General features: G+C 38.5%; 1 protein-coding gene across 23 annotated transcripts in view; it reads left to right on the forward strand.

Moving 5' to 3' along the window:
- Nucleotides 1-18,089, forward strand: part of NRXN3 (neurexin 3) — a 1,026,565-nt gene that overhangs the window by 913,955 nt on the left and 94,521 nt on the right. For 13 of the 23 annotated variants that reach the window (XM_086613893.1, XM_086613895.1, XM_086613897.1 and 10 more), the window contains one exon: nt 6,038-6,357. In XM_086613893.1, coding sequence (XP_086470019.1) covers nt 6,038-6,357 — 320 coding nt within the window. Of the gene's footprint in view, nt 1-4,654; nt 4,715-6,037; nt 6,358-8,607; nt 8,611-18,089 lie in introns of all 23 variants that reach the window. The other 10 variants (XM_086613892.1, XM_086613890.1, XM_086613891.1 and 7 more) reach the window with 2 other exon arrangements.

Genomic DNA, 18,089 nt, shown 5'->3' on the forward strand with positions numbered 1-18,089 from the left:
ATAAATCATGCTATAATACATTGCTATTAAAATGCAGTTAAAGGGACGAAATTCTAAGCTTGCTATCATAGTAATGACAAACAAACAAGCAAAAATTCAGGAGACATTTTCTAAAAAAAAACAAACAAACAACAAAACAAAGAAGAAAAGTGAAGACCAACAACATGTATTATGGCAATTTAACCACTGCATGATTTTCCTATTTTGATTTGGTTTTAAAGTACATTTATATCTTTATTATCAAAGTTTTCTTAAAAATTTTCAAACCTACTTGTTAAACCACTTTCTGTAAGTTTCTTTTTTCTCATTAGTCTGATTAGCCACTATGGCTATGTGTTTCCTAATTGTATTAAGATAATTAAATGATTTTAAAAAATGTTGTAAAGAAAACATTTTTTAACATTTTCATTTAAACTACTGTGAAGGAGACAGAGAAAGATGATTGTTCTGTTGCTTTTATACTATGTCTGGAGTACAGTTTGAACACTCAAATGATACATTTGTCAAAGTTATGCATCAAGTTCTTCCCTACTTGAATCTCAGGCAGTGCTATTTAATTTTGTGGGTTTGCCTGGAGTAATTGGCCTCAGTTCAGCAAAAGACTTGTTAACATGCACAAGTCCACCTGGCTTGAATGAGAGTTCAGCATACACTCAGCGACCTGTTGAAACAAGACTTGTGCCGGAACAGTAATGTTCTTTTAACAGGAATTTGGAGGGGGAAAAAAATCTTGGATGTGAAGCCCATTCCAAAGCCTGTTGAAGGTAACAGAATAACTCTTACTGATTTCAGCAGGGTTTGAACTGAGCTCTTGGTAATAGTGGAGCATAAGTCAGGAAGACCTTCTCCTTTTGTACTAAATGCAGTATTTAAAAAAAAAACAAAATCGCTGTAACTATCTCCTTGACTTGAAGTCCAGAAAAAAACAGAACATGATCTTCTCTTGTTTCCTTTTAAGAAAGTACTGCTGGTAAAAGGACGTGACCTTTGAACTCAGATCTTGCATTTTCTGTGCTGACTTAGACGATAGTTATTACCAATTTTCCAAGAGGGAGAACCAATGTTTTGTAGGATTGGAAAATTACAATTTATGTTCAGTTCCAAACTTCTATCCTCAGCTGAATTAAAAAATTGATTTAGCCAGTATGAATTAAGTTAAGATCACAAAGGATGTGTCTAACTACAGTCAAAATATTTTTATGTGGAGGATTTGGTCTTGCAAAGTGTTCTGCACGCTCAGTTCCCATTGACTTCAATGAGAGCTGACAGTGTTGCCCACTTTTCAGGTTTGGTCTACAACAGTATGATGTTTGTAACTAAAGCTAAAGTATTTGTGAAAGAAAGACAAAAATATTTGAGTAATTAAAAGAGAAATATTTTTTTGGCCACCAGGGTTTTATGGAATAGTTAATTCAGATACCTTGTAAATAAATTTTAAGATAAATGCACATAGAAAATGCTTACTGAGTCTCAGTGGGTTGCCCTGTTAATTTACAAGATCAAACTAAAATAAATAAATAAAGCTTAACACTAAAAAGAGGGTAATTTTGGTAAGTTTGAATCGCTAAAGTCCCTTTAACACTAAAGACAATGATTGCCTCAATTTTGTTAAAACAGATGCATGTCTAATTCCTTGATGCAGTTCATGTGCTTGAGACTCATCTTAGTTTCTTTTGTGGTTTTGGTTTGGTTTAGTTTCTTTTCCTTTTTGGTTTTCCACTAAGTCTTTTATTTTATGTCACTGCTTCTCCAAGTTTGAGCTTATAAGCATGCCAAGGCACTTTCATTTGTAAGCCATCTTGAAGTTTTGAACTGAAGTCTACCTTTTGTGGATATTGATGCTTTGTTAAAAGACAATCACACGTGCAGAAGGGTCAAAAAGTGACAATATTTGAGTGTTCAGACACTTTCAAAGCACTGCATGTTTTTAGGCTAGAAGGGTAGAACCATATTTTTACTGAAGAAAAGGAAAGGAAATTCAGTCTTCACGCTTTACGTTAGGGAATGACATTGTGCAGTGCAACACGTGAGACAATATGGCTTTGATCCTTTGTTCCAAAGAAGATAGATGTTTTCAACAACTTAGGTACTACTCAAATTAAAAAATAGTAAGAATGAATAATTTACCTAACTGTTCATCAACTTGCTCATCCATCTGGTCATCCATCGAATAATTAATGTAACGTGGAAGCCTTCTGTCAGAAGACTTAATAAAGATGATGAGTGAAAGGGTAGTTTGCTATCAAAATGGAACAAGATGAACTGATGGATGGAGGAATAGATAGATTCATCAAAGAGATAGCATATAGAATAGCTGTCTTGCCCATATGAGTTCTTGGCTTGAGTGGGGTAAGATGAAATACTTTTTGATTGACATTTTTGAATACCATAGATTTTGTTTTCCTTTGGTACCACTGTTATATTATTCATAATAATGAAATAGTTCATTCTTGGAAAACAAATATAACACAACATCTTTCTGAAGTGGCATCATTATTGTTTTTTGAGGGTTTTTTAAATTTTATAAATTGATTTAAAGCATTTTTAAGAAGGGCCCAGGTTAACCATCTTGAATTATGTGATGAGTAATAAGCAAAACATTGAACACTATTAACTTCACTGAGATTATTTATGTGAGTAAAAAAGAAGTGTTAGTCCAAACTTGTTCAACTTAAGGAGTCACAAAACCAGCAGATTCCCTTAGCAGAATACATGTTGTCTGCTAAGGCACAGATGTTACCTATTCTGCAATTGGATGAGCTAATAAAGATCTGGATGCATCTCATCAAAAGGACTGATCTTGGAAGTCCCTAATTCTTCAAATCTCTTTCTTATGTGTGAAGTCTTATTGATATGACTGACTGTACTTTTGAAGCAAGAACTGTTAGTGTGAATTAGGATTTGCAAAATCAGGCCTGAAATCTCTCCTAGTGTTACAGAAAAGTTACACTTCGCTAAGATTTCCTTGTGATATTTTTGATATTCAGTTTTCCAAATGAAGAAGTCAATGAGAGAGCAAAGAAATGAGAGCTTGAACTATTCAGAATATTTACAAAACACCTCAGAAACTTAAAATGTGCTCATCATTTTTCTCCAGTAAGACACTAAAATAGCAGTATGAAGAGTTCTCTATGGAAAAGGACTGCAAGTCTGCAACCCTTACACACCTAGTAGAATTTACTGATGTAAACAGTTCCTCAATCAAATTCAGTGGCCAAATAAATCTTTCTCAGAGGAAGTAAGGGCTTCAGAACCATATCATCAAAAGAATGATTAGAAGAGACCTATGGTGGCAGAATTACATGTATATTCTCTCAACAGTTTTCTCTCATTCCATATGCATTTCCCTGTTGTCTTTATTCATGCGCGTGTACACACATCATAGGGTGAAGAATGAGAAATGACAGGTAGTAGGTGACTCCAACAAGTGATTGTTCTTTTAGCAAACATAGTTTTAGTAGCAGTGCTGTCTCCAGCATTAACCATATTGTGCAGTGCATGAATCCTGGACTGGAAGACCACGTAACAAACAAGGAAACAAACAAAACACACAATCAAGTTCCTTTCTTACTGGAGTGGAGCCACCTCCTTTGTGTACACTTTCTTTCAGTGTTAGAAGATGCAGAGAAAGGCTCAGATATGGAGAAATGATCTTTTTTCCAGCCTTAATAGACTAACTCCTCATCCTTGAAATTAAAGCAAGAGATATGACAGACATGTCTAAAGCTGTGCTATGAGCTTTTATTTTACCTTTGGTAAAATATAAAAAAAAAGTACAGTATTGATTCAAGGGGAGAAAGGAATGGGCACGGAAAGTGGATCCATTTTCACAGATAACATCTCAAGATTAGTGAAATAACTTTCTGTTCTTTACTCATCTTACCTCTACCTTTTGGCGTTCTATCATGAGTGAGGTAGGAAGGAGGGAACAGTAACAGGTGAAAAGTCTGGGTACATAGGGGCAGTAACAGTATGAAAAGAAATGCAGTGCTTGTGAGAGGGAACGTATGAGGAGAAGGGAAAATCATGTAGTAAAGGACAGACAGGAAGTCCAATAAAAAATCCAAAGCACAACAGGACAGAGAAGAAAAGCAAACTCTGAGGACATGGTATATGATAAGAGTTTGGCCTTCTACAGTGTACAGTGCCATTTCATCTAGCTCAGACAGGAGCTGAGCTGAGAGGGCTGAATATTTTGGCAGACACTGTTATTGGATCCTATTTTCCTCATAGACAAGAGGAAAGGCTCTGTTTTTACATACTGAGGATATGTGGCTTCAGTGCATGTTTGTTGATGTTTTAATAGACATACATTGCCTCTGGTAAGTTTAAAACCTCCTGAGATGCAGAATATTGCATCAGGTGTTTCAACACTTTCCAGGGGAAGGATACATTCCATTTTTCTTTCTCATTTCTTTCCCATTTTTTATTTCATCATAGCAGTTGCTCCACCCTGATCAAGTCCTAGTGTTTCATTTACAAATCTGAGGGTGAGGAGCACAAGGGATGTGCAGCCCACCTGTCCATATATCACACCTCTTCATACACTTTTGCTTAGTTAGCTAGGGCCCTCTTTGGGGACAGGAACTCCTTTCAGATACATGTCTTCTCTTGTCCCCATTCTCTTCCCCATGGTCCATCCTGTCACCATAAGATGATGCAACACCGCATCACCACTTGACTTCGAGACCCGTCACGACGACCACCAAAATTGGTGAGCTCCCCCTCGCATTTTGATCTACTCTAACCACTGGCTGTGAAGGAATGAGCAGTGGGTTATAGGCTGTGCTTTGCTACATGGTGGCATTTTGCACCTCTCATCAGGGTGAACTAGAGAGAGGAAGTGGTGAGTGAGAACTGGGGAGCGGGGATGGGATTGGGGACATATGGGGCAAGCTTCATAAAAATGGGAGAACACAGTAGATATTTGAATAATAATTGACTTGATGCTGCATTGATAATCCTTCTAAGCTCAGCCCAGTCTGGTTGTCTGTTAATTCAATGAATTCTAAGTGGCATGCCCCTGATCTTTTAAGGAGCAGTGAAGTTATAAGCACTGCCTTTGCACTGCATGAAGCAATGTATTTCTTAACATAGTCAACCTAGTGCAGCCTGGGACATAAGCGATATTTATAGAGCAGTCCAGGCTGAATTTAAGTGTCCTGCAAAACTAGGTGAATTAGCAATTGTTACTAGATCTATTTTTAATAAATATATTTTTCATTACATATGATATTAGACCACTCTTAACACTCAAGATGTGACGTTAAGTAAGCCATTTAACCTGCCTACATTTGAATTTCACTGTCTATAAGAGGGAAGTCACATGTAAGGCATTCTGGGGCTTAACTATCTGAAGCACTGTGTTATCCTCGCTTCTTCAAAAACTTTGCTCTTTCAGAGACATCACAAATGTTTGCATTTGGTGTTTCTTTGGTTTAGATTTGTGAGCCTTCACAACACAACTTAGCAAGCAGGTGGAAAATCATGACTGATCCTGTCTTAAGTAAGGTTCCTACACAATCTGTATATCACCATCACTTTTTTTCTGATATTTTACTGTCCTAAAGCCACCCCTTGAAACCTTTTTATTATTAAATGTGGCTTTATGAGTTAATCCCATCCTTTGACCAGTCAAAATAGGTTTATTTATGGGCTAAAGCTTGACAGGTACTGCAATCTGAATTGATAGTAGAAAAATAGCCACACACTGAAGCCTTATTTGTATTTTAAAATGGATCCAACTCTAAAAGAGTGAGTTCAAATTTCTGACTGAGTCAAAGCTCCTCCAGAGTTTTGATGTGTGTGTGGATGTTGAAGTATGAGATTCAGTTCTAGCTGTTCTTGCTTCCAGGCTAATCTTCCTTATTAATGAGCTTTAGGCAGTACATTTCCATACTGTGCTTCTACAGTCATCATAAACACTACCAAGAATGAATCTACTTCTTTGTTGTCCGTCATTTCTGGCTGGGACTCAATATAAGTTGCAAAGTGAAGGAAATGTCTGGCAATAATGTTATTCACCCCCCTTCACTAGGACGACAGTTAACGATCTTCAACACCCAGGCGCAAATAGCCATAGGAGGGAAGGACAGAGGACGTCTCTTCCAAGGCCAGCTCTCCGGTCTCTATTACAATGGCTTGAAAGTGCTGAACATGGCAGCAGAGAATAACCCCAACATTAAAATCAATGGAAGTGTCCGACTTGTTGGGGAAGTCCCTTCCATCTTGGGAACAACACCCACAACCTCTGTGCCACCGGAAATGTCTACTACAGTCATGGAAACCACAACTACGATGGCCACCACTACAACCCGAAAAAATCGTTCACCACCCAGCATCCAGGTAAGCCAATTAGTCTCCTGTATTTCCTTGAGTTCTTAATTAGTCTTTTGTTTTGCTGCTTACTTGTAAGTTCACAAGAGCTGTGTTCTCTGAATCATGCTCCATATATCTCTTGATTTTAATATTGTTGTATAGGGTAAATCACCACAAAATGTTGTCTTCTTGTGTTGGTGAACAAATAGCTGAATGAGTTATTATGACACATGTACTAATGGGGACAAGTTTTGCTCCTGTTCCAGTGCAACTCCATTTATGTAAGTAAGATTGCCCCAATGTGAATGAGAACATGTCTTTAGCTATGTTTCTGCAATTCTATATGTGGGGAAATGTATTCTTAAGAGAGTTACAAAGCTTAATGGGGGGTGGGTGTATGGTTATTTATTATTATGACTGTATGTACTGCTGAAACTGTGAAGTTCATAATGGGGAGAAAAGCAGTGGAGCATTACTTCCAGGTAGAGCCATTTTTCATTTTCCTTTTATAGCCTTCCTATAGCAAATTTTAAAGAAACACTGTCGTTTTCAGTTTCTTGAAAAATGTAGCTGTTCCAACATAGAGCAGTTTCAATGTCTTTGGTTAAAAAAAAAAAAAAAAAAATTGGATATTCTAGCTTAATTGTGCCAATGTAGTGTTTTCAGTCTTAAAAATGCAATGTTTTTGGAACCACTTGTGTGGCAGCCAGAACATGGTACTGATTAGAAATGAACACCTTAAATCAACTCTCCTTGTCTGTACAAAGAAAAGTATCATGTAAATAACCAATCTGAGCAGTGGATCAGATTTTGAAAATTATTTATTTCAGTGGCATGCCGTCATGTTATCAACTAGGATGAAAAATTTGTTTTAAAATCTGTATTTACATCAGAACCTCATCCTGTAGAAATCAACATACTTTAATTGACACCAGCATATACTGACTGAGGCACTGGCAAGTGATTATTGATCAGAACGTGCATTTGTTAAACCTCCAGAGAAAGGTATATCGTTGTCTAGTTGGAGAAAAAAAATAAATTATTCCATCTGCTTCCCTGAAGCAGTTTCTACTGCTTGGGACAGAAGACCTTAATGAAATCAAGGCTTTGAAATCTGTAATCATACAAGTTGCATGCTAGCTTTCTACATGCTTCAGAAGGATTATTAAGTTATTGATTGTGTTTGTATATATATGACCATTGTCTTTATTTTGAATCTAGTCCTAGTCACTTAGGATAAGAAAGCACAAAAATCGTCCTCTGAATTGTGTCGGAGGTCAGGCCGCATCTGGAGTATTGTGTCCAGTTCTGGACTCCCCAGTACAAAAGAGAGTTGTTGCTACTGGAGTGAGTCCAGCAAAAGGCCTCTAAGATAGTTAAGGGACTGGAGCGTCTCTTCTATGAGAAAAGGCTGAGAGAGGTGGGACTGTTCAACCTAGAGAACAGAAGGTTCAAGGAGGATCTTATCAATGTGTACAGATACCTGAACGGAGGGTATAAAGACAACAGTGGTGCCCAGTGACAGGACCAGAGGCAGTGGACGCAAACTGAAACACAGGAGACTCCCTCTAAACATCAGGAGACACTTTTTTACTGTGAGGGTGACCAAGCACTGGCACGAGTTGCCCACATAGGTTGTGGAGTGTCAATCCTTGTAAGTATTCAAAAGCCATCTGCACAGCGTCCTGGGCAACTGGCTCTGGATGACCCTGCTTGAGCAGGGAAATTAGATCAGATAATCTCCAGAGGTCCCTTCCAACCACAACTGTTCTGTGAGGTACCTCTGGCTGCAGTGGAATTTACATCTATTAGAGGAATTAATTCTAAGCCGTGGCTTAACATTGCCCCCTTTGGTACTCTCTAAATCCAGTTGGCAGCAGGACTGGGATTAATTGAGTTATTAGCCTCAAACACCCAATGGGCGATTTATGAAGTCTTGGTTAAATGAGGGGAAATTATGCCTCAGGTTTGGTCACTGTTGTCATAAACTTTGAAAGAATTACAGTTCCTTCTCTTCAGTGGCTAGCTCTAATTTTAGAGAAAATCTTTGTCTTCCAGAGATTACACCTCCAGAAGAATAAATTCTGTGGTCCTGATCCTGCTTTTATTAGTTTATTGGAGGTTTTGTATAATGTAAAAAGGCAGGGAAACTGTATTTAGCCATAGGAGTGTAACAGACAGTAGCACTGGACTTTTGTAGGTTGAGTCAAGCTGGAAATGACCCTGGCTTACTTGAAGAGAAAATCTTCCAGAAAGCCTCCTGCCTGACCTATGTGGCAGTTCACTCAGCCCGTAGAGACCACTATGTGCTGAAAGAGCATGAAGAAGATTTAATAAAGTGTCAAAGTGCTTCTAAAAACATGGTTAGGGCAGTGATTTCCTGGATACACATGCACCACAACAAATGGCCTCATCTCAGCTGATATTAAAGCAATAACTCTTTGACACTTCATGCTACCCACTGAAAGAAAGATAAAGGTCAATACGTACCTCCATTACAACTTTCTGCATTTCAATATCAGGCTATTTTATTGCTGTCACAGCACAGATGGCTTGCCTTTCTTCCTTATTCTTGATAGAATTTAATTCTGTCAGCTTAAGTTGCATTACTTGTGCAGTGAAAGTGAGAAGAAATTGTCTTTTTCCGTTTGGGCAGTATCTCCAGCTGTGGTTTTCAGATGCCTAATGGTTATTTTATCTTGCTTGTGTTCGACATCACCATTGTCAAGCCTGCTTACAATTTTAGATCTAAGTGGTGAAAAAATCTAATAGAACAAGTTTGTTCTTTGGGGAACGTAAAATATAGCTACCTAAGGCTATGAGCAGTACAAATACAGTTAGTTATTACCTTGCTCCAGCTTTCTCTTCTCTTCTCTTTCTCTACTCAGAAATAAACAATTTTTCTTCACTTTCAAGGCCTTTCACAGTTTAGCCTGTTCTTTCCCTATTCTGATCAGCACGATTCAAGCATTTTTTTGCTTGCTTCTTAGATTTGATTATAAGAATCTTTCTGATTCCCGATACCATCCACAAGGCAACAGCAGATTATCCTTCCAATCCCATTGAAACCCTGCTTTCATAATGATGCATGCCAAAAGTTATCAGAGGTTATGCTGGTGATGATCTAAGGCAGCTGTTTATCAAGTCGATCAACATTGTCACTTTTTTTTCCCGTATTATCCATTTTATGATATCTGTGTGTGGTATCTTGTTTTATGCTTAGATTGCAGACTCCTTGAGTTCAAACTGTACTTTTTATTCTGCGAATATACAAAGTACAGAAGGGTTCTAGCTCATTGTACAAATACCAAGCATTAAAAAGTGAAAGTAAAGCATCTAATGCAAAATAGCAAGAATCAGGATAGAGAATTATTATTATTACTGTATTAAGAGTATCTGTGCTATATGTATTACTCATTTTCATATGTAATTAAAGCTTCTCCTTTTTGAAATGCATACAAAGCTTGTGCAGAATAGCAAGTCTGTAATCCCAGAGTAATATAAAATCCAGGGGAATTTTAGTAGGATTTAGATTTACACATCACTTGTTGGGAAGTACAGAAGAGCATGATAGCTGCCAAGATTTCTTCTGTTTGTAATGTACACCAAGATACCTCCTGCAGTTAGGTAGTGTACTGAGTACTGCCAGAAGTGTTTTAGAGCACAGTTAGACTAAAACAGCTGGGAAAATGAAGCGCTTTGAAAATACACAGTATATGCACAGACCAATGACAAACTTTTCAATTTGTGAAGATCTCAAATATGGGATATAGCCTTGGACAAACACCCAAGACAAAGAGAATTGAGAGAAGAATATTACTGGAAATACCCGGTGGCAATTGTATTAGCATTTAAAATGTCTATAACTTCATTTTGTTTTAAATTTATAGTAACATTCCTGCGAGGCAGTGAAACTCGGATCAGTGGAAGGACAGGCAGGATTTGAGTGAGAAACAGTTGAGAAGTATGACTGTGCTGTACTGATAGGAGCGTTTCTGTGATTCAAATATCCTTCAGAGAGGCCTTGAAGGAAGATAACAAAGGCTGACCTTTTCCTGTTGACCGAAAATGAGAGAGAAAAAGGAGTTTCAATTCACGTTTGCAGTGAGTTGCAAATGGTGCTTGTGCACTGCTGCCCCTGAGTAGAAATGCTGATTTGACTTTCTCACACATGGTTTTGTTCTCGATTCAACCACAATCTGTTCAGAAGTTGGCATGCATTGTACTAAATTCCTGCTGCTGGTCTCAGGGTCCTGACACACCAGACTTTCCAATAATAATAATAATAATAATAATAATAATAATAATAATAATAATAATAATAATAATAATAATAATAATAATAATAATAATAATAATAATATCCTCTCTGGGACTTCTCCTTTGCCACGTTACCCTACGAAGGCAGCAAAGACAAGCTGTTAGCTCTTGCATGTGGTCAAGTAGCATGCCATGCAGACTCCAGTTAGATGAGAGTCACTGTACTGTGCCATGACTTATTCTTGCAAGGTTGCCTTGTTTCTCACACGGTTACTTCATTAGCAATTGTTAAAGGCCCTGGAATCCCACATGTCTGTATTTCCTGATTTAAAGCACAGCTTCAATTATTAGTGAAGTAGTTCAGAGATTTCTGGGTTTGGGAGACTTCTGTGAAAAGTGACACTTGTTCTCTTGGCGTCTGCTTCCGTGTTAGCTGTTTATATGTTTAGAATGTATTTAGTGAGTCACTGCTCAAAGTTTTTTAGGAGACTTCTCATATGCGCTCAAGCGGCACGTTCTGTCCAGTTCATACCTGGGTCATTCAGTTTTTAAATGATTTGTGTAAAGATGCCTTTTAAGTTAATTACTAACTAAAGCTAGTCTAGAAAAGCATGCATGGTGATACATGAGTCTTCTATTCAAAACACCTTCAGTTCTGTGAATTCAAGATACGATTCCAGCTGATGCATGAGTCCTTTAGGAGATCTGCTCCAGATAAGCTTCTATAGGCTCTAGAACCCACTGACCTAGGGCAGACCCCTAATATGTCTGCCCTGTGACAGGGATGGCTGGGGTCCCAAGACCAAAATCACAGTTAGTTTTCTGTGAAAAAGAGATCAGAACCCTTCTGGGAGGACAGATGAACTTCTGGTTATGCTCTCTATGAGGAACCAGAAACTGTGTGCTCCATTATAGATCCAGGGCATGGCTCAACTTCTTGATCTTTAAGACGAAGATAATGACACTTGCCAAACTGTTCAAACTGTAGCTTGGAGGTTAAATGAATAAATTACTTGTAGCACCACAGATTGACAGTATATGATACATAATATGCAGAATGTTCTCTCTAGAGAATAGAGAAGATCTGCCCATTATCCATATGGAGAGTCCAGCCCATTGGCATTGCTCAGAGTAAGGTTCTCTGCCTTCTATTTTTACCATTAGCCTTTCCAACCTTCTAACAGTGTTTTCAATTGAGGCTCCAATAATCTTGATTAATGTCTTTCCATAACGTGCATCTCCAGGCTAAATCCTTTCTTACTGTGTTTATCACAAAGGAAAATAGCACAGAAGATTTTTCAGTCTAATTAGACTTCCACTGTCAGCTAAGAGAAATACAATTGTCTCACCCGTGGTCTTGCCTAGATACTTTCTTTTACACTTATAGATAATAATTTGGGGAGGGGAAGAAATTGGCCTTTGATTTACTTTGTTCTTCCTATAAGTCACTAGTGACATTTTCATCCCAAGACTGCAAAGATCTAATGAAAAAAGAACTTTTGATGAGTCCCTGCTTTAAAGACTGTCTTCATTGGCCCATTGGTACTGCTGAGAATTACGCAGTCAGGTTCTCATCCCTCCTTTTCTGCTTCTTCCTCAACTATTTTTTCTTAGAGACCAAAGCCCCCAGCCTATCCTGTCTTTCGGAGTAGAATCCTTTCTTGTGCGCTACAGTCCTGTTGAGCGAGATGGTAGAGTTGCATTGCTGCAGTGAAATCCACAAAATAGCGTTTACTTATTCACAGTCATGTCTTTTCTGTGATGATTAGATGGTAATGTGGTTTGGGCAGAGAAAGAAAGTAGAGTTTAGAAGCAAGAACCCATATGTGAGAGAGAAAATTTTCATGCGAACTACAGTTCCTGTAGGTTACAAAGTAATTAATTCAATAATACCAAATGACCTCTAAATATTTCACAAGTATGTAGTACAGAAATAAGTTCAGTGCACACTGAAATACAGAATCTTTGGTGTGTAATGTAGTAGCTACCTAGCCCGAAATATGTATATGATATGATAATGTTTTGTGTGGGAAAGGGATAAAAATATTCTCCAAGTTTTAACAGAATATTGGATGGTGGGGGTGCGTGTATAAATTATATTTATTGATGCAGTGATCAGGATTATCAGATTACCTGTAAAGATCATATAATCTAAAATATAATCTTATGTTTTCATTATTTCATTCAATTGCTACAGAAGACAGGTGTGCTGCACTTCTGAAAGTGCCATAGTGAACCAGAAGTTCAGTACCCATCCAAAAAGAGAATGTGATTTTACTGTAATATTTTTCCAGAGCTGCCTACACTCTCAAGTGCTGACAAGTACTGATGATGGAAATAAGCTCAACCTTGTATTTCTGCTAAGCCTAATTACAGTAATAAAGAACATTGTATTTGTAAAACAGCTCATGCATATGCTGGTGTATGCTGTCATTTGTTGACATTATTACCAGAGATATTCGAAGATTTAACTTAGTAACCGTTGTCGGCTCCAAATGGTGACTCCTCCTTCATGATTCCAGGGGAGGGATTTGATTAAATGTGTGTGGCAAACATGAATGCTACAACTTGGTGCATAGTATGAGTTCTCAAGATATAGCTTACAGTCAGTCTTTGGATAACCTGGTTTGATATAGTAGCATTGTCAAGTAGTCACTTCAGCCACTCCTCTGTGTGCTCAGCCAAGACCCACATTGTCTTTGTATTTCTTCAGACTAATAGTTTGCAGAAGGCCTGAGTTAGCTGCTTTGTTTCTACAAGGGTTGAATTGTCATTGCCTTTAATCTGCAGATCTGAACAATCATTTAGGACTTGCACCAAAATCTCAGCTGGTGTTTTTGACGCATGTACCCAGTTCTGTTCTTCTGCAATTTTTGGAAGTTAAGATTTGGCCCAGCATATGAAGAGGAGGCGAGGCTGGTCTAGCACTCTTCTAGAATGTCAGCACTTTTTAGATTTTCCTCTAATAATTCTTTTTTTTTATGTTGATCAAGAACTTCTCGAAATATTTACATGATTTTAGGTGACTAAAAAGCATGGTCTTTTTTGTAATAAAAGTACAAGAAACTGTAATAACAACTGTAGTAAGCTGATACCTGCCTTCTTCAGACAGACAGACAGGCATGTATTTCTCAGCAAGTACCCTTAATAACATCAGTAGGTACTTTTTTTTTCAGCGCACAATATCCCTCAGTGTATTTAAACATGTCATTTGTCCTGCCAAAAAGAATTCTTGAAAGTCATGTGGAAGGTGATTTTAAAAATCTTATTAATACAGTACTTAGAAGCTAAACCTGCTATAGTTGACCATACATTTGATATCAACCAAATGAAAGGATAGGAAAAATGTGTTGTTCTGTGGCGGTTGTGCAGTGACAAAATATGATGAAGAGATCCAATACTGCAAAAGTAACTGCTTAGAAACAAATGGAGTAGAATCAATGGTTATAGCTCAAATATAGTTGGAGGGCTTGTTCATGTTTTGTTACGGCATATCTACTCTGGTTGCTATTTATATACTTCAGGGAAATGCCTAGAAGCTGCGGACATTGTCAAAATACTTTCAGAGCATACAATTCCATTTTGGTTTTGGAGAGGGGTTTGTGGTTTGATTTTTGGAGTTTTTTTACAAGACTGTCTTGAGAGGTGGGAATGTACCTCTTACCTTTCCTAACTCATATTTGAATGAATGTGCAGAAATTAGAAACACAACCATGCTGTTGTGACAGGCCCTCTTTCAAAAACTGTCTAATTAATGCCTTGGGTTTTCTGTGGAATGGTGGTGGTGTTAACTTACAGAAACAGAAGGATTTCTGCTAGTTTCTTTTTCATCTGTGGGATGAGTTGTCACTGATTTGCAAGATATGTCTGTCACAGTACGGCTCTTCAAAGTAGTGATTAGCAAGACAGGCTATACAACCACCAATCCTTTCTCTCCTCCCTTAGATGGCATATGAGTAGGTGGTATGTTGTTCATTTTGATTGCAAAATTGCTTCTATTATAATCTGAATGATAAGAATTTGTTTCCACAAAATTTCGACAGAAAAATAAAGCCAAAGGAGTGAGGACTTGGATTTCAATTCTCTTGGTATCACATGGGATGCAAATGCTTCCCTTTCTTATAGCATGTTGTTGGCTCTTCACTCTTACAGGGACTCATGAAGGAACCATCTTCCCCAGATTACTCTGAGAGTTTTTCATTCGTGCTGTGCTGCCCATTTTGCTGTGTCTTGTATTGGGTATGCTTAAGGAAACTGATTTGCAGAGACAATTTTGTTGGTAATAGCACTTCCAGGGAATGCCAGTAGTTTATTAGAAGGCATGAACGAGAGAGTAGGAAATATTGGAATGCTCTGATGGCTAAATGTATGAAAGTGGGTAGAAAAAGGATGAATACTGAGGTGCAGACAAGGAACTAAGATCCAGAGGACAGGATGCATCCATCTCATAGAGATATGGGAAGAAAACAGCAAGATTTAAAGATGGAGCATGACATGGCTAAGAGGTGTTAGGATGGTGCTTCTGGCAACTGTTTTGGATAGACAAAAGCTTGGAGAGAAATTCATACCCATATGGCTTAGTAACCACTTTTCTACTTTTTAATCTCTGCTTTCTTGCACACTCTATCTTCCCCGGGGTAAACAGAAGTCTTTGTTTTCACTGTTCAAAGTCAGGCAGAGGTGGACTCTCACACACGTGTACTAAGATCATCTAAAAAGCATCTCTTCTCTTCGCTTGCAGCAGTTCTTTTCCAGTAACTATTTTGGAGCAAGAAATGGAAAACTCATTCTTAGTGTAAAAAGTCAGGTCAGATAAGGAGAAAAAACTGCTATATGTTGTGTTATTCTAACATCCAAGAAATATCCTCAGTGCCCAAGCCTTAAACTGAGGTTTGCAGAAATATCTTTAAATTTAACTTGGTCATAATGTCCTTTTTTTTCCTGAAAGATGACCTCCAATGAAAGTATAAGGACATGAATGATCTTAATCTGTGGTAACAATGGAGAACCAGTCCTGACTGACTCCAGCAGCATAAATATACAAAATGACAGATTATCCTGCTGCCTCCCTCCCTGCTGCCTGAGCACACACATACACACTCAGTAGCACACAGCAGAATTCAAATTGGTCTTTATCTTTTATCTGTTGCCCCAGTGATTAATGCTGCTCTTGCTGGGAAACTAATCGAACGAGGGGAAATACGGAGAAAGAAATATGTATTTCTTATACTATCGTTATCAGTGTTATTATTATTCTCTTAATATATTTTCCTCCTGTTAGAAGAAGTTAATGTACTGACACAGCAGGAAGCAAGAGGTGAGAGCAGATTTGATGGCAAGAAGATGAATGGGGCAGGCCACAGCAAGTGGAACACAGACATTTACAGAAGGAGGTGAGCTGCTGAGCTGCTTTGGGCTTGCGGCATTTTAGCTAGGAAACCAAGAGGTGGTAGCCAGCTGAACACAGGTCCTGAACCAGGAGCTACCGTTTTCTAAGCTCAACTCAATTCATTCAGCAACTGTTGACAAACCACCTCTCTAAAGGGTTCTTTACTTTCCCTGTATAGTAAAATAAGGATACATTGGTCCTTGGTCTGTCTCACAGCCAGGTTTACAGGCACTATTCTGGCAGCATGGGTAATACTTTGTAAATTCCTTCAGCTGTTGTATTCCCTTTAACTCCTGCCTGGTCCTTGGCCTAGGTCTTTCTCAGTGGTACTATGACCCTCTCGTTGCAGTTTGATCCTACAGATGCGTGCACCATAGAGCAGAAAGTTTCTTTTCTCTATGCTGTGGTCAAAACAGAAATGGATGCTTTGAATGGGTATGACTTAGATTTAAGTAGGAGGCCTGTCTTATGAGTGAGTAGAAATTAATTCCAATTGTCTTGTTTCCTCAGGATCTTAAGAAAACAGACTTAAAGATTATGGTAATTAAGAGGTCATACCTTATTTTGGTTTTCCTTTAAGAAGAGGAATACAGAAAGGAGTACCTGTAATAAAGGAATAGACTTATTTGGGTTTAAGGGTCATGCCGCTTCTCTCCTTATTACAGCATTCTAGCTGTTTTAACAAATGCGACCCCTCATTTTTCTGAATATACTCTTGTTGTGGTGAGATGGCTATGAACATTAAAAAATAAATGAGATAAAAATAGAAAGAGGAGCAACAATACCTACGCTATGGAAGCAATTTTTGGTAGGATCAGTATTCCCTCTGGTCTCTGTTACAATACTCTTTGCTGTGGGTACATTGACATAACGTCCTCTTCCTTCACAGGGTAGACTCAAGACTTGCAAATATGTTTAGGGTCCAAATCTAAAGCATAATTATCTTAGCTCCCAATTGATTACATTTAAGCAGCAGTTAATCCAGTTGTTCTCTGCTAGAGAAATGCTCTGTGTTTGTATTAACGCTTATATTAGCATGTGTGTCTCTAGTGCCCAGGTTTGTTTCATTGTTATAGACATAACCTCATTAGAGATATTCATAGAAAAGCAAACCAAAACTGATTTTATACACCTGATGCATGCAATTCGTCCACTCACGTTAGTCCCACATATGTCTCTCAGTTTACATATACTATCTAAGTTGTCCTCTCACTGCCTGATGCATTGCTATTTGCCTACTCTGTCATGCTTTAGACTTGCATAATGAACAGAAGTTGTTTTTAAGCTGGTGAGCAATGGTTGTGCAGGTGACTGCTGCTGTCACCTGCTTGTCTCATCTTGAGATTTAGCAATTTGTGGGAATGAAAGTTAGAAATGTAGGTGTGCTGGGCAGGTCAGAATATATAGCCTGCTCATCTGGAGTTCCTGAAGGCATTCAGCTTTGACAGTATCAGAGAAGGACCTGTGCAACAGAGCTGATGGGCTTCTTCCAGAGCCAGGAGGGCAGCTGGCCCCACGCTGTAACAGGGCTCTGTGCGAGTGCTGGGGATCAGCCATCAGGTAGGGTTTCCAACTGCTAGACATAAATGAAAGTGCCAGGGTGGGAACTGGCACGCCAGATAAACGTGAGGAAGAAGGAGGGTTGTGTGTCATGTGTGTGCCTCGGAAAGAAATACTTCGGTGGGAGCCTCTCCTGTAGAGGACTTCTTCCACCCTCACATCTGACTAATTATGAGGTATTGTTGATTGCCTGAAGATGGATAATTCTGTGGTGCTCAGATGGCTGATTATATGTTGTCCTTCTGTTTACGGACTCCAGCACAGTACAGAAATTTCTAGTTGTTTGGATGTAGCATTTGTTGCCCTGGCAAGAAACAAGAACCACTTACAATCTGCTGTGAAAAGGCTTGGTTTTCCTCTGGCTGCCTCTTAGCTAACGTCTGATGCTTGCAAATTGTTAGTTTTGTCCTTTCTTAATTGAAGCCATGGCTGTTGGCTTCTGCTCTGTGTGATTCCTGGGAGAAAGGGAGGGAGGACGTTGGAAGAACTGGAAGGGAAGGCAAGAACCTGGCTGAGAATTGGTAAGAACCAGGATCTGCGATGATCACTTTTACCTTAGGAA

Source organism: Tauraco erythrolophus, chromosome 6, assembly GCF_009769465.1.
Source record: "Tauraco erythrolophus isolate bTauEry1 chromosome 6, bTauEry1.pri, whole genome shotgun sequence".
In the NCBI taxonomy this organism is placed as follows: domain Eukaryota; kingdom Metazoa; phylum Chordata; class Aves; order Musophagiformes; family Musophagidae; genus Tauraco; species Tauraco erythrolophus.